The sequence below is a fragment of the Onychomys torridus genome, chromosome 23 (genome assembly GCF_903995425.1).
Source record: "Onychomys torridus chromosome 23, mOncTor1.1, whole genome shotgun sequence".
Lineage (NCBI taxonomy): Eukaryota > Metazoa > Chordata > Mammalia > Rodentia > Cricetidae > Onychomys > Onychomys torridus.
Window position 1 is genome coordinate 43043781 of NC_050465.1, and position 25272 is coordinate 43069052.

Genomic DNA, 25272 nt, shown 5'->3' on the forward strand with positions numbered 1-25272 from the left:
GGTGAGGGAGACCTGCTCCCACTTTTTCTCTCAGGGTACTCTTGAGGCGGGAGAAATATTTAGAAAGAAATATAGAGGGAGAAAGACAGATAGAAACACAGGACAGCCTCAGGAGGGCCTGGGTCAAAACCCACCAGCCCCTTCTGTCTCTTCTAAAGGGCTTTTAAAGGAATGCCAAGGGGTGGAGCAAGAGGCCTCCCCCAGCACAGCCAAGTGCAGAACATTCCAAATACCTGGTATCCACGCACATGGTTAATCCATCTCCTAATGCAGCCCTGCTGTGTAAAGCAAGCTCAGCTCTCACTAGGAAACCTCTGTGGATCCCATCAATTCCCTCTTCTTAATTTTTTAAAGAGCCTCCTCAGGCCCCTCAGATAGACTGGGGTCTGTCTTAGGTCATTCTCCCTGATTGTTACTTCCATTACCTGCCATAGATATATGCTTTCCATCAAGCATACTCTGTCTTAGGTTGGAAGCCATCAGGAGAAAGTTGCCCATCTCTGGCTCTCAGTATCTGGCAGGAGGGGGTACTGAATTTAACTTAGCTCTGGCCCAAGTTCTTATTGAGCTTACAACCATCCACAATGATCTCTATAGCTGCCACACCTCCCAGTACAGTAGTAGAGGATGACAAAGATGGAATATCATTTTGGAATGAGTCTTAAGATGTTTATAACAGCCTTAGGCTGTGCCAGGCCCTTTTCTAAAATAATAAACTCTTGATTCAAACCACATCCAATGAACTACATCAAACATAAAGATTCCCTTAGCCTTTACCAAACTCTGGTTCATAAACACCAATTTAATTCTAGTATGAACATTACATATTTACAACTATCATGACTATTTACTATATGTACTTACACTTCTTACAAACCTACATCACTATACATATTTAAATTTACATTCTATAGGACTACTTTATAAATCTTAGAAAAACATCTAGAAGAGATCTCCGAACTGAAACTATTATCACTATCCATATTTTACACCTTAAAACATCTAGAAGAGATTTCTGAACTGACCTATTATCACTATCCATATTTTACACCTTTTCCAACTTTACATTAAACATTTAGACTTATATTATACTTCTTACAAACTTATATTCAAGAGCAAAATCTATTTTACAAACTTTAGCACATATCTAGAAGAGATTTGTTAACTAACATCTAGAAGAGATATCTTAACTAAACTATCAACAAGATAGTAAGTACACAAATCCTTTCTAAAGTTCAAAGTTTATAATCAGCTTTGATAACCTCCTTAAAGTTCCCTTGACAGGGAGAAACAATAGCCTAATTCGTCAATGACTCCCCCAAAACCTGGGATTTAGTTAAGAGTGCTGTGGCTATGGGGCTGTAACACTTGCTGCTAGGGGGCCATAACACTCCAAACAATGCCAGTCCCCCAAAGTCACCTTTCCCATCGGGTTCTCTTAGCTATTCCAGAACTGGCAGAGATGCACTCAGCAGCAGATGGTTTCCAACTAGGGCTGTCCCTTTACCCAAACTTATCACAGCTATCCCTGAGTGCCACTCAGGGACAGCAGAAGCCTTGCCTCAGGGCAAGAGTAAAACTACTGTACTGAGCTGCCATAAAGCTTTTAGAAAAAACTCCTTGGGCAGCTTTTAGCTACTGTCTCAAAGGAGCCTGCATTGATTTGTCGATAATCAAAAGAGGTGTGGCTCTGAGCTCCATTTTTTAGCTTTTCATTGGAGCTGACATTCCTCTGTTCCACACTCATCATCAAACTCAGACAGCCAACAAGCTCCTGGGGGTACAAATTTCCCCCTTTTTTAATTTTTTAAATTTACCATGTTTTTTTTTTTTGAAGATTTATTTATTTATTATGTATACAGCATGTATGACTGCAGGCCAGAAGAGAGCACCAGATCTCATTACAGATGGTTGTGAGCCACCATGTGGTTGCTGGGGATTGAACTCAGGACCTCTGGAAGAGAGGTCAGTGCTCTTAACCTCTGAGCCATCTCTCCAGCACCCCCCCATGATTGTTTTTTAATGATGCCAATGTTTCTCTCTTGAATCTTAAGCACAACTCAATCTCATAAGTTTTTTTCACACCCAGAAAAATGTCTCAGTGTAAGGACCATTTTGCCTTGTTTTCTAAAGGGTTTCAAATTGGCTTGTTGATAAATGGTATTAGTGTTTTTATCATCTCCTGAGACACAAGCTGTTTGTTCTTAGTTTGTGGGGAGTAACTTTGGGGAAAAAAAACTTCACTTGCAGCTGAAAAAAAAAAAAAAAAACAAAAAAAAACAAAACTTTTTTTGGGCAGTACTGCCATTTTGATCTGAAAAACTATGTTTCCCACGGTGCCTTTCTTTATATTGTCCCGCTATTATGAATGATCTTATGGACTAAGTTTCCCATAATGCCTTTCGAGTACACCTCATCCAATCTCCCTTTACATGACTAAAGCCAAGTTTCTGCTTTTAGGACAAGAGGTTTTTGAGTCAAGATTTTTGCTTTTTTACCATGGGAGATCAGATTTCTGTTCTCTCTGAGCTGGCATTGATAAGTGCTTTTCCTTCACCTGATACTGTTCCCAAAGCAGCTAATGCCTGTCTGCATGCACTTCAGACAGGCATTTTGGTGCTAGAAGCAAAATTCCCTCGTGGCTTGTTCGTCTGCCTTACCGGGTTAGTGAAAATAAATAAATAAATAAACAAACAAACAAACAAACAAACAAATAAATAAATAAAAGTACTTAAAGCTTTTCCACAGCCCTTTCTGAGAGACTCTTTCCCAGATAGATCTTTGTCTTGTCTCCTCTCATTCCTTCCCCCCAGATGCAGAGCTTCAGATACCTCAGCCATAGCTCTGTTCCGCTGCTAACTGCTTGTGGAGGTAGGGGCTTCTCTCCCCGAATCTGCCTCAGTTTTCCCCGTGCTACCATTGCAGCTACTGCTTGGAACTTAGACCCTGCTTTTTTACGCTAGCAGCTTTCCCCAGGTCCTATACCTTTCGGGGAGGAATCTGTTCCTTCTCTGTTTTCTGCTGGGACTCTCTTGCCAACCCCTTGCCTCAGGGAACTCTGGCTATTTTTTTCTAATACTAATTTAAAAGAGACAGGGCTGGCAGAGAGGATTTGCCTTGTTCCAAGAGGTCTTTTTGTTTTTTCTTAGAGCAAACCACAAGTGATTTTTTCCCATAGGTTTCCAGGTGAATCTAATTTTGCTCTTACAGAAAGAGAAAATCTGAGAAGCAAAGATATGAAAAGCTTTTTAGTTTTTTTAAGAGAAAAATTAAGTTTTTCCCAAGAAAAGCTTTCAGTTTTTGAGAGAGAACAACCACCAAGTTTCCCCAAAACTTCTGCTCTCTAAACTTTGGCTTCATGGCCAAGAGGAAACAAATTCTGATGGTATGATGATTCCATACAGTTTTATTTCACCTGCATCTGCTTCAGGGAAAATTCTTTCCCCTGCCACTTGGGACCAAAAGCTTCCCACGGGAACTTTTTTCTCCCCACTTATTTTTCCTCTTTGATAGATTTTTTTCCCCTCTGATTTTTCTCAGTTTGCGTTCATAGCCCGATAGTTAGAAAATTAAGGACATAGTTCCTCTGTCTTGTTGCTTATCTTATCCTAATTTTTTTCTTATCCTATATTCCTGAATTCTACTTTATATTTTTTTCTTCTTATCCTGTTTTCTCTACACTATATTACTACCTTACCTTACATTTTTTCCCTTAATTTTTATACATAGAAAGAAATATACACTGCAGCCTTACTAGGGCATCTATCAGCCCCTTTCACTCCCGAAAATAGTTTACTCCTGCCTTAAATTCCAATAATCAGGCATGCCCTAACTTCCCACAGAGCCCTCTATCCCCCAACTCCTTCCACCAAGTCCCTGGACCATGTTTCTGTAGCCATTTGAGGGAGACCTGCTTCCACTTTTCCTCACAGGGTACTCTTGAGGAAGGAGAAGTGAGAAATATTTAGATAGAAATATAGAGGGAGAGAAACAGAAACACAGGATAGCCTTGGGAGGGCCTGGATCAAAACCCACTGGCCCCTTCTGTCTCTTCTAAAGGGCTTTTAAAGGAGTATCAAGGGGTAGAACAAAAAGCCTCCCCCAGCACATCCAAGTGCAGAACATTCCAAGCACCTGGTAACCATGAATGTGTTCAAGCCATCCCTTAATGCAGTGTAAAGCAAGCTCGGATTGCACTAGGAAACTTCTGTGGACCCCAACATTCTGGACAAAAGCATTTTATCTGAGATACCTTTCAGACTTTCTAAGGACAGACTGCAGAAATAAGCATCCAGACCACCTGCTAGTCTCCTGAATTAAGGCAAGTATCCCTAAGGAGACAACCGCCAAGGCCAGGAGGATGTTAGGTAAAAGCCTTTGCTTCTTGTGCAAATTAAGTTTAACCCTCCTTTCTCTCACAGCCCAAAAGTATCTCTAGACTTCCCCTTTAACAGTTAACTCAGAACAAAAGGGCTTTCCCACACCAGGTGCATCAAGAAGCAGGCTTCCTAGCTACCAAGCAGACTGGCCTCGCCCAAGCAGAAAGCTGGGAGTCACAGAATTTTGGATTGTATGTGTATTTAAACTGGACTGGAGAGAGAGGAGGGGGATGCAGATGGAAGGAATTTAGATAGAACAAGGAGAGGATGAGAGAGGAAGGGACAGAGAGGAGCTAAGGATGAGAGCAGAATCGAAGCTGTGTGGAGAGATTTTGACTTAGAAGAATAAAGTGAATGGACTAAAGAGTTTCATGTATACAGATTTATTCAAGAACCCTTCAGATTAATTAACTGGCTGCTGGTAGCATCTTTTCTGGAACTCTGGAAAAAGACTCTAGAGGGGCTGGACCCCAATAGTCTTTGATACAAAACATGCATTTTATGTGCATTAGTACATTTTTTCTTATATATGAATTAGCACTTCAAAATATCCTAGATTAAATAATAAGTGTAATATGCAAATTGGTAGTCCCAAGAACTCACTCACTTTTAATTTTTCAAGTTGCTTGAGTTCTTTAAAATAGCTTATATATTCCAGGATGTCATTATGGATCTTCAGTTAAAAGCCTTCTTACTCAGCTCAACCACCTTCTTAGAAAGGCACCAGTAGATGTTTATTCAAAGTTGGTTTTATTATTTCATGGATTAGCAAGACAAAGTAATTCTGGAAACAGGAATAGAAGCCCTATATAAATTAGTAAGCTCTCAACTATTGCAGGATGCCAAGTTTAAATAAGTCACATAAAATGTCACCTTTTTGTGGAAATGTTTTATTTATTTAAAAGAAAACACCATGAGTATACCTGCCTCACTCTTTCAAAGCAATACAAGTACATGTCCAGGGTCCGAGTAAGGAGCACACTACCCAATGAACCATCTTTAAAACACTTGAGGCACAGTGCTCATGAAAAGCAGAAATGTACAATCCAATTACCAAACATAATATAAAAGAGTAAGCACATCCAATTCAATGGTCATGAAAAAATAGAGGATTAATCAAAATATTTTGTTTAAAAATATGAAATTCAAGTTATCTGGAAATTGTATGCATAAAACATCGTGTATAATCAGAAGGACTCTTCAGTGGCCACTTCTAAGAACAAACTAACTTGAGTTAAAGAGTTAAACTTATTTAACTTCTCTTCTTCAAAGCACTTCAAAACTTCACTATTCAAATTAAAACTGGAACCATTCCCAAACCCATTCTACAGCTCTCACCACACGTACCCCTGTGGTGTCTGAAGACACATCTGCTAACGGGATCTAGGTGAAGAGCCAACCTAGGAAAGAAGACGGCCGGTCAAGTGCGTCCAAGGCTGCCTTTGACTATATTCTTCCCCCTGCCCCGTCATCTGCTGTCTTTGGAGAATGAGCAACTGTGAGCAGCTGTGGACACAGTCCCTCGGAGACTCTCCTGGCCACCCCACAGTGTGGCCAGCACTGGTCCCCTCTCCATCTACAGGAGCTCATCTGCTAGGCCTCACTCCTACCCTTGGACTACAGGAGTAACATTACAAAAGTGGCTAGTATCACTGCAAAAAAGGGGAACATCTCTGGTGATTAACCATTTAAATAAAGCTTAAAATTCAAAACTAGAAACCAACCTGCACACAGACAACCTTAGAAAAACACTAAGTGGTATCGCAAGCACCGAGTCTCCTCCTCCACTCCCACATCATGGAATTCACTTTTCCTGTAACAATCCTAAACACCCACATGAGTTTCCCTTCTGCAACAAGAACAGAGCTCACTTGTTGAAATCAGCGCACTGGAAGCTGCAGGACAGACAGACAGTTTCCAGTCCACTACCCATCAGGCTGGTCTTCCCTGGACTCAGTCCGCATACCCCAAGTGATGGAAGCCTCCAGAGAAGGCTGCTGGGGGAAGCCAGCCTGGCTCCCTGCTGAGGGGGTGGGCAGCAGGGAAGGCACCCCACACAGTGGAGTCCTCCTCAGCTTGATCACTCGGTGGGGCGGAGACTTCTGGCCAGAGAGGAGCACCTTGGCTGGTGGTGGCTGTATGGCTTGGCTCTCAGCACTCTGGGCATGAGGGGAAGCAGGAGCATGCCCAGGTGTCCTCGTCGCCACAGAGCACTGGGCTGCCTTTCCATAGCTGCCTCTTTGAGACCGGTTTGCTGTGGCCTGAGAGGAGATCTGGGCAGCACTGATGGGTGACACCCTCACAGAAGCAGAGTTCTTGACTTTAATTTGGGTGCTTGTGGAAGGACCCAAAAACCTGACCGGCTTAGGACCAGTTTTACAGTTCACACCTTCATCCTCTTCCCTGAGGGTCAGCAGCCGCCTGGAAACACAGAAGCATCCTGTTTCAGCACTTACTCTTTGTCTCCAAAGTTCACCCTCAGGCTTCACAAAAAGGCAGGCAGGAAGTACAGACAGCATTGTAGACAGCAACCCACCTCATCTCTCATCCCCACCAAGGTCAACTGTGAAGTAACATGATCGCTAGAGACGGTTTCAATGGCTTTGCAATCTGTATCTTCAAATCACACCTAATTCGACCAGTGAGAGTCTGGAGTGCTGATTAAGAACTGGACTACTTATCACCTGTTCCCAAGAGCTCTGCTGTGATCCACACAAGAATCAAGAATATTCAGTGCTTTCCCCCACCCCCAAGAACTGCAGAATTTACAAGCTTACTAACAAGAAAAGGGAAGTTCACAGCCAAATAAATGCTAGTCTCCAACTTGAGCTTTAAGATCCCTGCTGACACAGAAAGGGCTGGAGGGCCTCAGGAAAGACGCCTGTGCCAACTGCTACAGCTGTATTAGCCAGTCACCCTGTCCTGACCCAGAGAGTCTGCATGCCATGAGACACATTGGGGGTCCTGCTAGAACAGTCAGGTCCACTCTAAAGGTAAGTACTTTTGAATATGAACAGTACTGAACAAACTACTCAAGAGAGTCCTGAACTGACTCGACCATTCATTATAAACAGGGAAACTCTGCCGACCTTAGAACTGTGACTGGTTTTCCACTGGACAACTGTCCTAAGACACTTCTGAACACACGGGGAGCAGGAGCCTCCCAGTGCACTTCCTCTCCACAGTATTTTTTTGGGGGGGGAGGGGGCTAGAAGCAACTGCCGCGTGGTGAACACTTGTCCTTGGAAACAGAATCCTAGCCTAGTTTTATGAAAATTCTCATACATAGCAAAGAATGCTAATATAATGTACTCAACTTTAAAATGCTACTGAACATAATTATACATCACTTTCATTGTCTATACATCCAAAATGAAATCTCAAAGATCATTGACAAAGAGGGAGGTGACCATCAGCCATTCCTGTCTGCCTTGTTTCCTGTCTATGTAACTAGACTCTGTACCAAGGTCTCTCCATCTTGGTACAATCACCGTGTCAGTAAAGTAATTCTTTGTTTGGGGGGAAGCTGCCAGTAGGATATGTGCAGTATCCCTGGCCTCTACCTACAAGACACCAGTAGTATCCACCTTCCTACAAAGCACAACCAAAAAACTCCAAACATTGCTAACTATTTCAGGGAGGGAAGAGTACACAAAAAATCCTTCCCAATTGAGAACGACTGCTCTAGACTCGGTGTTTGCTGCTGGTTGAATGGCAGAATTATAATGCAATTAGTGTCCTTTAAAAAAATACAGTGTTGCAAAGAGATGATTTCTAAAAACTGCATCAAATTCTCTTCATTTCGTTGACCAATCCAGAGGGCAAAAGTAAGAAAGCAAGTTTGAAATTCCAGCTCTGAATCAAACTCAGAAAAGTGATCAAGAAACACGATTACCTGATGCTATGGACAAAACTGAGACATGAAAACAGAAATGCAATTTCATATGCACGTAAGACATGGCTAAAGACACAGCCGTGGAGTGAGTTAATGCCAATAGAACATTACCAACTAAAAATGCTATTTGTGGAAATAGAAAAGGGAAAAAAAGGAAAAGAATTCAGAAGCCATGGGAAATGTCAAGAACTAAGCCTATGCGGACTTTTGACTACTGCCAAGAAAGCCTGGGATTTCACTTCTGTGGGGGAGAAATGCCTACCACAGCATTCCCAGTGTCCACTACCTTCCTACAGCCACCTTCTCCTAACAAGAGCATACCTCACATCCACAACCAGACCTTTCCAACATTTTGGTAAATTTTTAATTTCTTGAGTTCATTATTTCGAAGATAATGTAGAATATTCAGGTAGGTGTAGTGGGTAGCCATCCCAGAAGTTCCAACCCCCATTGAGGCTTTGGTAATGGTCACGCCCACAAGGCAGGGCTGAGGGAGGAAGCTGAAGACCCAGGATCGAGAGGAGAGGGCTCTCTTGGTTCCAGGACCCTGGACGCTGGAGGTAGTCCGAGCAGAGTTCTCCAGAGAACACCGCTGTACTGTGCTATACCTTTGCCAGACCCTGCAACCTACCCTTTCATTTGTAAGTTACCCCACAAAATAAACCTCCCTTTTAACTACGTGGAGTGGCCTCAATAATTTCACTAATAAGTAGGTGATTAATAAGCTTGGTACAGTCAAGAGTTATTATTCATTCCCCCTTAATGATGATGACAAAAATATCTATTGAAAACAAAACAGGAATCACACATGACCTCTTTCGGATGGGGGCCATATGACGCAGGCTTCCATGTAAAGGCCGTTCTTCCAGAGTCCAACACTCTATGAGCTCATGGGGCACACGCCAGTAGCTTACACCTTGAAGATAAAAAGATAATTAAGAGAGCCCCGGGGAAACACTGTGTCATCTAAGACTGCCCAGAAGCTGTCTGTAGCTTGTTCCTCCCAGGTGATGGATGGAAGTGTGCACAACACTAACAGGAAGCTCCTGCCAGTGGCTCCAGGCCAGTGACACAGCTCATGAGTTGGGTCCAAGAAGAGCTGCTGCAAACCAGGGCTCTATGGCTGCTCAAGTGACTGCATGTGCACTGGTTAAGGCACAGGCTCTGACCCGGTGTCTAAATCGCACTTTGTCACTCACTAATGTGACCTTGGGAAAGTTATGTTGTCATCCAAAGTTTCCTTTCCTTGGCAAAATGCTAATTATCACAGTATATTCCCCACATGGCTGCTGGATCATTAAATAAATTAATAAACACGAACTGCTTAGAACAGGTTAAGCACTCTGAAAACCTCCAGGACTTTACAAACAGTTGCAGTGTAGGTTCAAGGTGCAAAGGATGTGTGCAATGCTGGTTCCACTTTGTCGGCTGCATTGGACTACTGTGACCAGCAAGTGGATCTATTTGTGAAAGACCTTGCAAACCACTGTCACCAGATCTGGCTCAGTAGTTAACAGCACGTGCTGCTCTTGAAGGGGACTGTAGCAAGTTAACAGGACCCATGTCAAGCAGCTCACAAATGCCTGGGACTCCAGCTCAGGTGGAATCTGACAACTCTTTTTGGTCTCTACAGATACATGCACACATGTGGGAACACACACAAATAAAAAATAAAACAAACCTTTAAACACGAATAATCTCAGCTAATAAATTAAGCCAAGATTTCAGCTGAGTTCATTCTATTTTTTAAATCTGATCCCCTCTGATTCAAAGTTTAAAAATGTATTCTTATGGGCCTCAGAGGTATTATACTAAGTAAAAGAAGTCAGATGTGAAAGGTCACATATTTTATGATCCCATTTACATGAACCATCAAGGACAGGTAAATCCACTTTGACAGAAAGAAGCCTGGAGTTGGGAAGGGCTGCAAGAGAGCGTGGAGCATTGGAGTTCCCTCGGAGATGACGAGATGTTTTGGAACTAGATAGCTGGGGGTTGCTGAACAGGTTATATGCAGCAAATGCCACCGATACATCCACATTCTAAACCAGTTCTTTCTACATCATGTTACTTCACTCAAAAACACATAAAAATTATACACACAAAAAATAGCTAAAAAATAATCTTCAATGCAAAATTGTTTTAATTTTTACATTAATAAGTCTCAAGTCCTCAGAATGAGATCAGTGTCTTTTTCAAGCATTGAAGTTCTGGTAAACATGACTACCTTAGTAAACTGGGCATATAAAATTTATATATAACAGATCTATCTAATACTCAAGAACTCAACCATCCTCATTAAGGTCCACACTAGAACTACTTGACTACGATTCCCAAAACTGTATTTTTTGCTACGAAAGTATTCCTAAACCTGGTCCATTAAGTTAGCCTGGCTTTTCAAGTCAAATTCATAATAAAATTTACATCAAATAACATTTATTCTTTAAGGGACACAGTTCAATGGATTTCATCTGTCACACCTCAGTTTCCTCATACCACTTCCGAGTCGGCACTTCCCTTATAGTGCTAGTTTTGGCTCCTCCAGAATGTCATAGGAACGGGTCACAGCACAGCCACACTGTGCCTGGTGTCTTCAATGTGCTCTATCAAGATTGTCCCCACTGATTATATAAACATGGTGCACGTGAGTGTCACTGCTGAGTAGTACTCTTTTGTAGGATGGGTCCCTGCAACTAGTTTATGCAACTTATTTGAATGCTGGTGTTCTGAGATAGCTTACGGCTACATAGTCCAGTAGGCTAGCCTCGAGCTGGCCATCCCCCTGCCTTTGCCTCCCAGTGCGGGAACTATGGCTGGAGTTACCATTCTCAACTATAACCTTTTCTTTCCTACCTATACATGATTCGCATTCACTGTACATCACCTGGAAAGTCTAGAAAAGTAGATATATGAACATCAAGGGCTGGGGACTTAGCTCAGTTGGTAGAGTGCTTGCCTTCTGAACATGAAGCCCCTAGGTTAGATCCCCAGAACCAACCCCCAAACAAAATCAAAATCACTTCAATCCAAAACCCAGAATAAGAATTCAGGATGCATCAGTACATTTTCAACTCGATACTTTTAGTTGTTTGTTTTCAAACAGAGTCTAGCTATCTAAACCAGGGTGCTCTAAAACTCACTAGATAGCCCAGGCTAGCCTTGAACTCAGTGAGCCTCCTGCCTCAGCCTCCTTAGTGCTGAGCACACAGGAGTGAGCCACATGTCCTATCAATTCCGGTCTTTGTTCATTTGTTCTCCTTTTTTTATAAACATTTATTTTATTTTGTGCCAACATGGACATGGCAGGGTCTACCCTGGGGGTCAGAGGGCAAGTTACAGGAGTCAGTTCTCTCCTCCCACCATCAGGCTTCTAGGAATTAAACTTGGGTCATCCGGCTTGGTGAAAAGCACCTTGACCTGCTAAGCCAATCCCAGCCTCCTCTGCTTACATCTTATGCTCAGGTTAGAAGCACTGCTTAGAGCGAGCGCCACCAGCTACTCCACAGGTCTAAATAAACTCCTGTGTAATTAAGTAAGCACAAGGAGAAGCATACGTGACGTCACTGAGTTATAAACAGACAACAGTATCTAGCAACTCGTGCACGGTGTAAGGCTTGAAAGCAAACTTGCTGTCACCTTATGACGACAGACAGCTGACACACTAAAAAGTGCACTCCTAGAAAGAGCGGGGCGGAGGGAGGACAAAGCAAGGGCTGTGGAGAGAGAAAGAGACGCCACGTTTACTCTTACTTTCTGTTTGGGGATTGACTGCAGGGTAAGGCAAGGCTATACTCCCAGCCCTTGAGGGGCAGAGCAGGCTAGCCCCAAGTCCCAGGCTTGCTGCACTAGGCTATAAGGTATACACTAGGGCAGCCTGAGCTACAGCAGAAGACCTTGTCTCAAAAAGAAAACAAGGGAGAGAGAAGCACACCTGTGTCCATGAAACAAAAGAATTGTACTGTACCTTTTCCTTCCCAGGCATCAAAGGCATCCATCATTTTCTTCAACTCAGCTACGGAGTAATAGCTCCAAATGTATTGAACATTATTTCCCGCCTCTCTAGAAACATTGCAAAAACGTAATGAAAATCTACTACTTATGTATGAATATGTCTATTTATAACCAGTTAACATATGCTCAATAAATACTTGATAATCAAGTTAGAAAATATCTAAGCACCAAGTTGTTCCTCTATGACCCTAACCTAAGCTTAGGTGTGCACTCATAAATCCCATCATAGTCTAATATAAATTTGATCTCCTTTTCATGGCAGTATTTGTCAATTCCACAATATGAAAATACATTAATATATTTTTAAAATTGTATATATGTCGCTGGGCACAGTGGTGCATGTCTTTACTCCCAGCACTCAGGAGGCCGAGGCAGGCAGATCTCTGTGTTCCAGGCCACCCAAGGCTACACAGTGAGATCTTGTCTCAAAAATAAACAAACAAAAAGCCAATAAAACAAAAGGTCCAACTTGGATGCCATTTTCCTTGCACCAGATGCTTCGACACTGTTGCCTAGAAAGGATTCAGAAAGGACAGCGCTTCTGTCTTCTGAAAGCCAGCTTATATGGCTATGGACCAGTGACTGCATGTGACCCACTTCACTCTCAAAGAACATACAGAAGACAGAAAATGTGTTAAGTGACTTTAAATGTATAAGTACTATTACATGTCTAAGTCACAGAAGCCTAACCCTGAAAGGGACAGACACAGGCACAGTCTGGCTGGCCCTGGGTCACTCTGTGGGCCTGGTGACTCTAGGCTAGCGCTTTGCCCACACTGTGGTTAGAGGAGATATTAGGCATACAGCTTTTCTTCCTTTTCACTCTATAAAGGCCTATCGTGGGACTTGAGGCTCACGGCACTGAGAACCACTGTTCTCGATCCTGCAAAAGGACAGGACCAAAGTCTCTGTGCAAGGGTTTGATGCTCACCCACTCCAGAAGCGCCATCCCACAGCTTTGAGGGCTCTGCACTGAGCCAGGCCCACAGCCTCTGGAAAAGATGGCCGGGCGGTGGTGGCGCACGCCTGTAATCCCAGCACTCGGGAGCAGAGCCAGGCGGATCTCTATGAGTTCGAGGCCAGCCTGGGCTACCAAGCAAGTTCCAGGAAAGGCGCAAAGCTACACAGAGAAACCCTGTCTTGAAAAACCAAAAAAGAAAAAAAAAAAAAGGTACAAAGACACCAAGACTTTATTTTGTTCTTTCTCACACTCATGTCTGAGCATACCTTTTGAAGATGCTTTTGCTGTGGATTCTTCCTCCCAACTGCTTATCAATGGCGTGGGTCCCATCAGTTTTTGTAGCATAGACACCAATAATTCTGCTCTCACAGCTTGCTCCAGATGTGTTAAGATAGTGGAGAACCCAAACTGTTGGTTTATTGCAGACTAAGCCATATGAATCACAGAAGTCTGTTAAAGCCTAAAGCAAATACATATATATACTTCGATTTAATTATGGAACAAAAGATAAATGTGCTATATTACTTTCATGTAAAGCTAAAATTTGAGCTGGTCATAAAGAGAAATAAAAAGATCATAAATTTTAACTTAGTCTATAAACATAAATCATAAATGAATTAATTAGAGGGAGGTTTTTCCCTTTGTAACAACAACAAAAATCTCAGTAACTTTTCATTTAGAGAGAATACTTTTCCAAACAGAATTTCTCCCGAGCTCTTCTTCTGGCTGGTTATCACCACTTCTAATTTTACAATCTTCATATAACAACTGAAAGTTAGATCTTCACTTTCCTCACTGGAACATTTTCTCAAACGTCTCACTTGACCTCCATTTTTCTTTCTATTAGCTGGCCCCATCGCTGGTCCTTATTTTCAACTCCAAATTCCAACTTCGGATTAATCAAATGAATTTGTTCTTCTACACTGCAAGGCCGCTATGGTGAGGCCCGGCGGTGTCTGAACTCGTCTGGCATTTACACACCGAAGTCATTCATTCACTCGCATAGTAAGTACCCACTCTCTCCTGAGTACTCTTAGGTCCTGGAGTGAAGAAGAGGGATAGCCCACATACTCGGAGTTCATAGCAGACGCACAGACAGACAACTGGTCTATCAGCACACCGTGTACTGAGTCCAGCTGTGACAGCACCGGGAACACAGAACACGGGGCTCCTCCCAGGACCGTGGCAGAGGCCTTCCCTGTGAGAAACGGCACTGCTGTTCTAAACACATTCAGGATACGCATCTTCGTCTGCTGTGTCTGTCATTAGTGTCTGCGAGAACAGGGGACATGAAGAGGACGCCTACCGCTTACCTACTCGGTAAGGAAGCCAGGGTCCTCACATGGCTTGCATTTTCATTTAATACTGCTAAATAACCCCTCTGTTGATCTCATGTGTGCACCTATAAGAATTCCAAACCACACTATAAACTGTTCCAGGGCAAGAACTGGATTCCATAGGTGCCAATTTGAAATAAATGAGTTTTGGCTGCTGGAATAAATGCAGGCACACTTCATCCTTTTTTAATACAAATCAGGAGTTGAAGACGATAGAGTTGGGACTCTAAGATGAATGCTAGCCCTCTCTAATCTTCAGACAAGGCTTTCTTTAGCCCTCTTCTGCATTTCAGTAAGCTGCACTGTCAAGACTCACACTTGGCAACTAAATGTATGAAACATCAGTAGCAGAATCCATACACCCCCAAAAATTCCTAAAGGGCATTTTGTGCTGCGCTCCTAATAACCAACCATCCATCAGTTTGCTCCCTGAACTGACATCAAAATCTAAAGCTCAAATCAGCTCATACCAATTTTCAGGATCAACAATTGACAACGGAAATAATGTTCTTATGTGCTAAATAGCAACAAATACAACACCCATTAATAGGACATAGATAATAAAGCTTTTCAAGTCATGTAAAGATCTTTAAAGTGTGATATAAAATAAAAATGTCCTTTTATAAAGATTTGCTGATCTCAAAGTGAACTCAGCATGTCTTAAGACAGATTGCTACACTCACTAAGTCAGGTAAGAGTTTATTTTTAGCAGAACAATTATTTTAAAAACAAGTTTATCTTAGTAAATAAAATAATACTATCACACCCTCATTAATGATAGTATTTCTCTAGTTTGGAAAAGAACTTCAGAAACCAAGTGTAGTGGTATGCACCTTTAATCCCAGCACTCAGGAAGCAGAGGCAGATGGATCTCTTATGAGTTCAAAGCCAGCCTGATCAACAAAGCCAGTTCCAGGCCAGCCAGGACTACATAGTGAGACCCTGTCTCAAAATCACAACTTTAGAAGAATAGTTCTATTAAAAAGAATCAAAAGTGTTACATCTTCGGCGAGGTATATAAACTTAATAAAGCTTTTTTTCCTAGAATTAATTTTGGCCTTTAAACATGAGTAGGAGTAATTAAGACACATGTTAAAAAATGATTACAAACTGCCTCATGCTTGATATGTGTGACATCACAAACTATGCAAAATAACATACTGTTTTGTGCATAATAAATACGTATTTTAAAACTTGAGAAAATGCCAAGACCTTTTTAAGTTCTATATTTGACCTTAAAGAATATGTCTCCATTTCATTGGCCAAGTGATCAGACAAGCTGTATGGATAAGGGATGCCAAAATAATCGGCCTCTTCCTGCAAGGCGGCTCGGGTCTGCTCATCCGAGGGGATCTGAACTTCTCCATGGAGATAATCCAAAATGTACTTAAATAAATGTCCATCGCGGTCAATAATACACGCCCCTGGAAAACAGTTCCAAGACAATGGTGCAGGTTGTCAGTTTGGGTCCTCTGTTCCTGACTGGCAATTTCCCCATTGTGCACACCAGCTCATACAAATGTACATGGCTGGACCAAGTCTGGCGTGCAATACTGACTCTATAATGGCTGGCTATTCTGCAGCAGTGAGGATAGCTGCTTCTCCAGGGAAACACTTTTTCTTCCTTGAAGAACACAGAGAAGCTGGTAGATAGTCAGCCTCAGTACCATCACCCAGAATGTCACAAGAAAGTAACAACTTTCAAAACATAGTCATCCCCATAATTGGGTCATGGCTGGCCTCTCTATCACCTCACTTCTTTGTCAACGTTCAAGAGCGGCATCACTGATTTTAGAAACTGCTATTTAATTTCTCTATGTGCTATTTGATTTCTCTGTGTACTTAGTGAATCTCCATACAGTCCTAATAAGCTCAGCAATTAACAGGCTAATACAATACATTCTAACGCAATTAAGAAAATCAAAGGGAAATTAAAATAGACTCCCACTTGAATGAATATTCACAGTCATGCTCCGGACTTTAGACATTTACCAGATTCGTCTGTTTTTAGAGGGAAGCGGCCACTAAACATGGATGCCAGCATAGAGTCCTTAAAGCGGCACAGGGACTCCCGGCGGGCGCTGTAGATGCAGCCGCCCACGTTCAGCCGAAGAATATCTAGCAGCTCCTCTGCTTTGTGGCCTGCCATCGCCCCCCAGACTCCTAAACTTCTGCCTGGAGCTTTCAGAAACGTTGAAACAATCGCAGTCCCAGACTTCTGTGAAAACAAAGGATAAATATCACTGCCCTTGCTGAAAAAAAGAAATGGATAAGATAAATATATTTTAATATTGTTTAAATAGGTTCTATTTCCTGTGATATGAAAGTTATCTGTAGTCTGCTAAGTTGGGAAAATTTGTGTCTGAGGGATTAATAAATATTCAGTTTATAAATTCAGATTATAAATCACAGTTGATAACTGTTTAAAGAATAATACATGACGGTGCATAGTCAGGCACATGTAAAGCAAAGGCAAGAAATGCTTGTGATCTCTGGCACTCGTGTATGTTCTTAACAAGTCTGAAGGAACCATCTAGACTGGAGAGATCAGTGTGTAACACAGGGAGCCGCAGGATTTTATTACAATCTCTGGGTAAATCACTTATCTTCATTTTCTTGTTTCCTGATCTATAAAATAGAGACAGAGATGGTGCAAAGATCTCCAGAGAATTAAGGTAACAAAAAAAAGAAAGAAAGAAAGAAAGGAAGAAAGAAAGAAAGAAAGAAAGAAAGAAAGAAAGGAAGGAAGAAAGAAAGGAAGAAAGAAAGGAAGAAAGAAAGAAAGAAAGAAAGAAAGAAAGGAAGGAAGGAAGGAAGAAAGGAAGGAAGGAAGGAAGAAAGAAAGGAAGGAAGAAAGAAAGAAAGAGCGCATGGCACGGACTAAATATACAGCAAATGACAAATTATACATGATGATACAAAATTTCCCGTTAGGTATACACTGAGAAACTTAGGACAAACTTTGGAGATTAAGGAAACAGAGCAGAAACTACCGGTAACTGTAGTCTTTAAATCACGGTTAATTATATAACTAAGTAACATATCCTTTATTAACTGGGATCAGAATTTTATGTATCCCAAGAGCTAGAGGGATGGCCGGCCCATGGTCGAGAGCTCATGGCTATTCTTGCAGAAGACCCAGGTTCAATTCCCAGCACCATATGGTTCACAACTGTCTGGAACTCCAGTTCCAAGTGATCTGATACCCTCTTCTGGCCTCTGTGGTCACTGAGTGCACATGGCCCACAGACATGGATGCCGGCAAAATACCCACATACACAAAAATAAAATGTCCAAAACTGAATTCTATTTATACAGGTAGCCAGATTGCTCTGCATCTACAGATGTTGGCTTGTCGGCCATCCAGCTCTTTCATTTTAAAATGGCCAAAGCTTTGGGGAAGTTTTTTTCAAAGTTTCTTTATCCATTTTGAAGACTGTTAACAAATGACTGTGGTTCTCTACGAAACCTGAAATGGGCTGAAAGCACATACTCTCATCACTGAGAACCTGAATTATCTAAACTTTCAGAGCAAGTCTTAAAATGGCCGCCAAACTCAACTATATCCATACCAATTCAGTTTAACTAAGTGACCAATCCCAGGGGCACCAACTTCACCAGATGCCAATAAAATGAGAGGAGACCATTAGAATCTGAAGAAGGCCAACAGACAAAAACCATTAGGAATCCAACAAGGTTCAGTCTTCCAAAACCACTTACTGATGTGACTTCTTACTGCCTCCAAGTCCTGGAGTAGCACTCCATTCAATCATGAGGCACGGGACAGCGTGCGTGCACTCTCCACAGTCACCTGGTCCCTAGAATTCTATTTTTCCTGTTTCTACATAAACCTCATTTCTTGCGAGATCTTTCAGTGCAGAGTTAGAATCCTTGCACAAACTCTTATACAGATTTTACCCCATGTGCTTAATCTCCACTTTTTTTAAAAAAAATTTTTCCCCTATAAGCTCAAGATAAGCAAGGGCAGAGTCATTCTCGACAATTTCCACTTACTGAATGCTTACTGTGTACCAGACACTGTGAAGAGAACTAGACTGACATTACCTAAGTCACAGGAAAACTTTATCAGACAAGAATTACTGTCCCTACTGAGAGATGAGAATACTGGGTCCAAAAAAAAAAAAAAAAAAAATCACTGGTGTGTGCGGTGTGTCCACACAAACCTGCCTGTTCGTAAGCCGTGGAGTCAGTCCTAACCCAGGGCAGCCAGGTGAACCTGAGGGACCAGCTTCAGGTTCCCATGGATGCACCCAACAGACCACCATCCCTTTGAACAGCTCCACCACCGGGGCTCCTGATACGTGTAGGCCCTCCGCTATCAGCTGCCATCTGGGGACCGACCGCAGCACGAGGCCAGCCCCGGGGGAGGGCACTGCTCGGATGCACCCCCCGAGGCCTCATGCTGTGTGAAGACAGGGTTCCCTCACCACCATCCGCACCAAACCGTCGAGGATGCCTGCTGCAAAGGCAGGCAGCCTCCCCGGCCACGGCAGGGTCTGGTTCACAAAGTCTGGGAGGCGGGGATCGGCGAGCCGACCCCACTTTTCGAGAAACACAGTTCAGAGGGCTCACGCCCCTCGGCCACCAGCCTGGACCAAAGCGGGCCGGGCGGCCGGGGATCACCAGGCCCGGCCGGGATCCTCCCTGGGCCGGCGGACCCGCCTGCACGCCGAGGCGCCCGTGTCATCGGAGCGGCCGGGCCTCCCCCGGGAGGCCCCTAAGGCTTCGGGGCCCGCCACCCACCCGGCGCCGGGTTCCTTCACACCGGCGGGCGGAGCGGCGACCGCCTACTGACCTGCGGCCGTCCGGCCCTCGGCGCAGCCGCCCGACGCCGCGGGGCCGGACGCGGAAGTAAAGCCGTCGCCCACTCGGATGCTCGGCGACTGGTGGAGCTGAGCGCCCCCGCGGCGCCCCCGTGCGGTCCCGACGCGCAGTGCGCCGAAAGGGGAGGGAGGGAGGAGGCCACGCCCCGGGCACGCCCCGCCCCCGGATGGCGGCGGACACGCCCCGCCCCCGGACGGCGGTCACGCCCCGCCCCCGGACGGCGGTGGCCACGCCTCCCCCAGAACCATCCGGCGAGTCTGGGCCCCGCCTCGGTCCTCCTCTCCGGGGAAAAGGATGTCTTTCTTCTAGCCCAGGGGAAAAGCTGCTCCATTCATAAATACACAACTTGGTTACATCCATTTGCATAGTTCGTGGCTTACAAGGCTTTTTCACACGGTACTCTTTAGTCTGTGACCACTGTAAAAAGGTGGGGAGTTGGTTTCTAGAAATATTTTTTTATTAGATCTTCGGAGATTTCATCCATCAGAATAAGATGGTAGTTTTATTCTTCTTACAGGAAGGAAAACTGAGGAGGGGGAACAGCCATTCCTTCAACCTCCTTGCACACCCGGCACAGCGTTAAGTCCCTTGCAGAACTATTTAATTTCTTTCTAATAAACCCCACAAAAAAGTCCTTTCACCTTCCGACCGCACCCTACCCTGTGCAAGGAACAAGGTATTTCGAGATGAATGAGACAGTCCTGTTTGCCAGGCACTCCACCGAGTCCAGACTGAGACCCTCGCGTCCTCTTTCTTAGGGAAGAAGCCAATGAGAAGTAAGGCTGTCGTCCTTCAGGCATGCAGCTGCTTGGGAGACAGGGAAGGTTTGGACAAGCTGCTGTGATTCCTCACAGGGGAGGGACCAGACACTGAGGATGGAGCACTGGTCCGGAGTGTCACCAGTTTACATTCTAGTACTTTTCGTCACTATGACCAGAACACCTGACAGAAATAACAAGGGTGCAAGGTATGTGGTGGGGGAGAGGGGGATTGGGGATTTTGGCTCGGAGTTTCAAAGGTGTCGTCAGTTCATCATGGCAGGGACCCTGTGGCAGGGCAGAACAGTTCACATCATGGGATGGGAAAACAGAGGTTGCTCTGCTGGCTTTCCTTGTACTCTTTTATCCTACCAGGGGTCCCATCCCATAGAATGACGACGCCACTGCATTCAAAGTGAGTCTTTTCCTAACGCTCCTCCCTTGCGGTGTCCACATAGACGCATGCATAGGTTTCCATCACCGATCATGTCAGAAAAAAAAAATTTTTTTTCTCAAGTGTTTTAAGCATAGCTGATCAACTCTGCTAATGCGGCTTGAAAGCAGACATAGACAATGGAAAAATGAATGAGTATTATTGCAGCCCAGCTTTACATAGAAAGTGAAATTAGAATTTCGTATTGCATGGGTCATGAAATTTTTCTTCAAAATGTGCAAGTTTTTCTGCAACACTAAACCTATTAATCTATTCTTGAGTCATAGGTTGTAGAAAAACCAAAATGGCTGCCTATGGGCCAAGGCCATACTTTTTTTGTTGTTGTTTTTCCGAGACAGGGTTTCTCTGTGTAGCTTTGCGCCTTTCCTGGAACTCTGTAGACCAGGCTGGCCTGGAACTCACAGAGATCCGCCTGGTTCTGCCTCCCAAGTGCTGGGATTACAGGCGTGCGCCACCATTGAGCGGCCTTTTTTTTTTTTTTTTTTTTTTTTAAGTGGGAAAAACAGACACTGATCAAAATAGTTGCAGAGAGTGATAGCTACCTCGGAGCAGAGTCAGGGCAGTGTTGGGTTGGGATGAAAACCTGAATGGAGATTCCCTTACTGATAAGGAGAACTTTAAGCTGCGAGCTAAAAATGAGAATGAGTTCACTTTCTGAAGAGACTCAGTAATAATATCTCAGGGAAGAGAGAGATGGAGTGGAAAGTCATTGGGGGCACAACAGAACTTGGAAATCTGTAGAAAGAAAGGAAGCTAATGTATCTGAAGCTGGGTCGGTATAGGGACACAGGGCAATGTAAGAGAAACAAAACTGAAGAGTTAGTTTGAAGCATGATTTTTTTTTTCTCTTTTTTTGAAAGAAGGTTTTGTTATGTAGATCAGGCTAGCTTGGAGTTCATTATCCTCCTGCTGAGTGGTAGGATTACAGGCATGCACAACAGAATACATCATAGAAGTCACAATTTAAACATCTGTGGCCACAGTAAAAGTTTAAATCTTAGTTTGAGCATAATAGGACACCATTAACAAGAAACAGAAAAGTAACAATGTGCTCATGTGTGCAGTGTGTGTGTGTGTGTGTGTACTGAAATGAGATTACACTGGAAAGGTATGAAATTGAAGCAATCAAGTGTTGTAATAATCTAGAGGAGAAAAGTAATAGCTTCTACCGGACTTGTGTGGCTAAAGAGAAAAGTGGATGACTTCATGCATTTAATTTACTTAGGAAAAAGAAAGGACATGAAATCTACTAGTGAATCAACCATGATGTTTTGGTTTAGGTCCGCTGAGCAAGCATCAGACAACAGGATCAGGTTAGTTGTGCAAGAGGCTTATGGAGGAAACACCCGGGAGGGAATAAGAGGGAGGCATCTGAGAGGAACTGAGAGAGAGCAAGCTGGCTGCAAGTGTGGTCCCTGAGGAGGCAGGAAAGGAACGGCTGCACTGTGGTGAGGTTCTAAGAAAGCTTCAAGCTGGACATGATGGCCCCCGTGTGTAAACACAGACTTGGGGAGCTGAGGAAAAAAAAAGGGGACTATTGTAAGTATGATGAGTCATCCTTAGCTACATACTAAGTTCCAGGCCAAGCTGGGCTAAGGGTGAGACCAAATAAGAAAGTTTCAGGCCGGGTGGCAGTGGCGCACGCCTTTAATCTCAGCACTCTGGAAGCAGAGGCAGGCGGATCTCTGTGAGTTCGAGGACAGCCTGGGCTACAGAGCAAGATCTAGGACAGCCACCCTATCTCGAGGTGGGGGGGGGGGAGGGAGGAAGGGAAGAAGGGAGGGAAGGAGGAAGGAAGGAAGGAAAAGAAAAAAAAAGAAAAGAAAGTTTCAGAAAAACCAGTAGAAGCCTTCAAACAAGAAGAGTCCAAAGTCTCCCAGAATGAGTCTGCCTTAGTGTCCCCGCTACATTCATCTACCGGCTGGCAGGGGGCAGTCTGGAGGAAATACTGCAGCATTGAGGACAGGGATGGATTTCAGAGCACATCAGCTGGAGCGGTCCACGGTGCTCCTGACAGCTGCAGACATACTCATGGCTGCCACATAGAGGACAGAAAGGAAAGGAGGAAAGAGGAGACTATCTCTGGGTTGTTAGCTCGAACTGAATAATGGCAGATTTCCTAGGATGATGCATTATGGAGCAGGAACAGGCATACTGGAGGGGAGAGATAAGAAGCCGTCCCGTGGAAGAGATTCGGGTGTTTAACAGACACCCGAGTGGAGAGATAAATAGGAATGAATATATCTAGAGCTCAGGAGTGAGGTTCTGTGATAAGGTGTCCATTTGGAAGGCACAAGCCATGAAACTGGATGAAGTCACCTGCAGAAGGGACAGATAAATTGGGACAGGATAAAGCACTGGCTTCATCACTTAGAGGTCAGGTTTACAAGAAAGAGTCGGAAGAGGAGGAGGAAAACCAAAAGGATAGAAAAGGATAGGAATCACAAGACCCGATAAATCAGAGTCAATGTTATCAAATGCCACTGAGCAACAAAGTCCATTAAACTGGGTGATGTTGGAGTTTGGGGTGACTTTGACAATTGTGGTTTTAAGTCTGCGTTAGTCAGCATCCCATTGCGACAAGGAAGCGGAGAGAGGGAGAGAGGGAGGGAGGGAGAGAGAGAGAGAGAGAGAGAGAGAGAGAGAGAGAGAGAGAATAGATTGAGTGAAACCATGATATCTCCATGAGAGTCCCCCAGTGGCTCACATCTTCCCACGAGGCCCTAAGGCTTCTAAGGCTTCCTGAGGCTCCACTGCCTCCAATAATACTACAGGTTGGAAACCAAACCTTTAACACATGGCTTTGGTGACATCTACAGCCTGACCCATAACACTGTAGTAAGGATAGAAACCCAGATTAAAGGGGGTTAGCGAGGAAAAAGGACATGGAAAATTAAACGTGACTCCCTAGAGTTGATTCATTATAAAGACAAAGGAGGTAGGGTATGGGTGTGCTGTGCAGTGGTGTTTTCCTCCAGCAGAACAAGATGCCATGGCAACCGAAACAGATAAGTATAATAGTAGCTAAAGCTATGGCAATGGCAATGGAGTTATTGATAGTCTTTAGCAGGGGATTCAGCTATCACTCCCTCCCCAGCACAAGTGATCTTAGGAGATGCTAGAGTAATATGAAGCAAAAGCCTGTTTGAAATGGGACTCTGTGATGCAGCTTCTAAAAGGTCGCCATGCGTGGTAGAGTAGGGCTTTGCTGTTGACTATTGTCAGCTCCATATTTTTCTATCAGTGTGCCCACTGGACTCCATGTAGCCACACTAAAAGGATCTCAAACAGAAGAGTTCATTATTCCCTACAGCTGCCATTCCTTTGTAATGACTAAAAAAGAGATGGATATGAAGATGTAGGGGCCCGTGTGCTCATGGTATGTGCTGGCAGGCTCTGTGTTGTCCCGTACTGTATGCCAGCTCTGGTGACTAGGAAGTAGATATGTAGACAAGGCTGGCCTTGAACTCACAGAGGCCTGTCTGCCTGTGCCTCCTGCATGCTGGAATTCAAGGCAGGGGCTGCTCCAGGCCCGGCAGGAGTACTCAAACCTTGGTGCACATCCCCGTGGGTGCAAAGGGTGGAAGATGAAATGCAGATGGCAGTGCAGCTTCTCAGTATCATCAAGAATCCGGACTAGAGTATGTGGGTAAGCTATAACTGAAAGCTATCGCACCAGACAATTGGCTACGTCTCCGGTTATCGCATTCCTTCCCGGACAGACCTCCCTTCCAAAGACACACACACACACACACACACACACACACACACACACACACACACACACACACACACCCTAGGCCAGCAACACAGGGTCTTGTCCAAACCACTGAAACATTCTCAAATCATCTGAAGTCTCATGACCCCCTTCCATCTACCCCTAACAATGCTCCTGGATTTTTTTTTTTTTTTAAACAAAGTTAATCTGATCCATCTCCCCATTCCCAACACCATTAAACTTCTTTCTCTACAGCTCCCTCTCCATAGAAAGTCATTCTAGACTGGCCACTCCAGGAGCAGCCCCTGACTTCCAGCTTGGCATCACATGACCATTTGGGCCCGCGTCCCGGTAACTCAGGGGATCGTAACTACTATGTCCACACACAGGCTGTGGCTGTCAGCTTGATGAACCTCAGCTTGATCTTAGAGCTTCCGCTGCCGTTTTACCTCCCTGAAGCCTGCCTTCTCCTTCTCCAGCTGATCTCTACTTCTGAATTATGTCCGCAGGTCCTCACGCGATCTCATTCAGAGTCTGCTCATCGAAATGTAGAGGAATGGCTCCTTTGTTTTCCTGCCTTCTCCTCCACTAAAAGATGGATTGCATTACTGACCTTTAACCTCAGCAAAATCCAAATTCCATGTATAGAGAGGGAAAAGAATCTGGCAACCAGGAAACGAGAAGGAATTCAAATGGTGGGTTCCATCCCTCAGACTCAAAGGACAGATGACCCAGACTATTTAGGTTCCAATACCAGCTTGCCATTCACTAAATCTTACAGATTTAACTCTTCTGTGCCTCCATTCCCTCAGCTGTAAAAGGGAAGCACAGGGAAGCAGGTAGGCTGACTACACATCTTCACCTTTCCCTCTGCTCCTCAACATCCGGTCCCGCCAGCTTCAGCCCCTGTTCTG

At 44.1% G+C, this 25272-nt stretch overlaps 1 protein-coding gene across 3 annotated transcripts; it reads right to left on the reverse strand.

Annotated features, from left to right (window-relative positions):
• Positions 1–4880: 4880 nt before the first annotated feature.
• Kctd18 (potassium channel tetramerization domain containing 18) lies at positions 4881–19516 on the reverse strand. 3 transcript variants are annotated; one of them, XM_036173748.1, is made up of 7 exons: positions 19400–19516; positions 16576–16801; positions 15796–16007; positions 13513–13706; positions 12239–12333; positions 9088–9190; positions 4881–6800 (listed from the first exon to the last, which is right to left on the reverse strand). In XM_036173748.1, exons 2-7 carry the CDS (start codon positions 16730–16732, stop codon positions 6305–6307), a joined length of 1257 nt encoding a protein of 418 aa, XP_036029641.1. In that variant the 5' UTR covers positions 16733–16801; positions 19400–19516; the 3' UTR covers positions 4881–6304. The 3 variants fall into 3 exon arrangements, with proteins under 3 accessions (XP_036029641.1, XP_036029642.1, XP_036029640.1); XM_036173749.1 differs by lacking the exon at positions 19400–19516 and adding an exon at positions 19348–19394; XM_036173747.1 differs by lacking the exon at positions 19400–19516 and adding an exon at positions 18304–18697.
• Positions 19517–25272: the final 5756 nt, after the last annotated feature.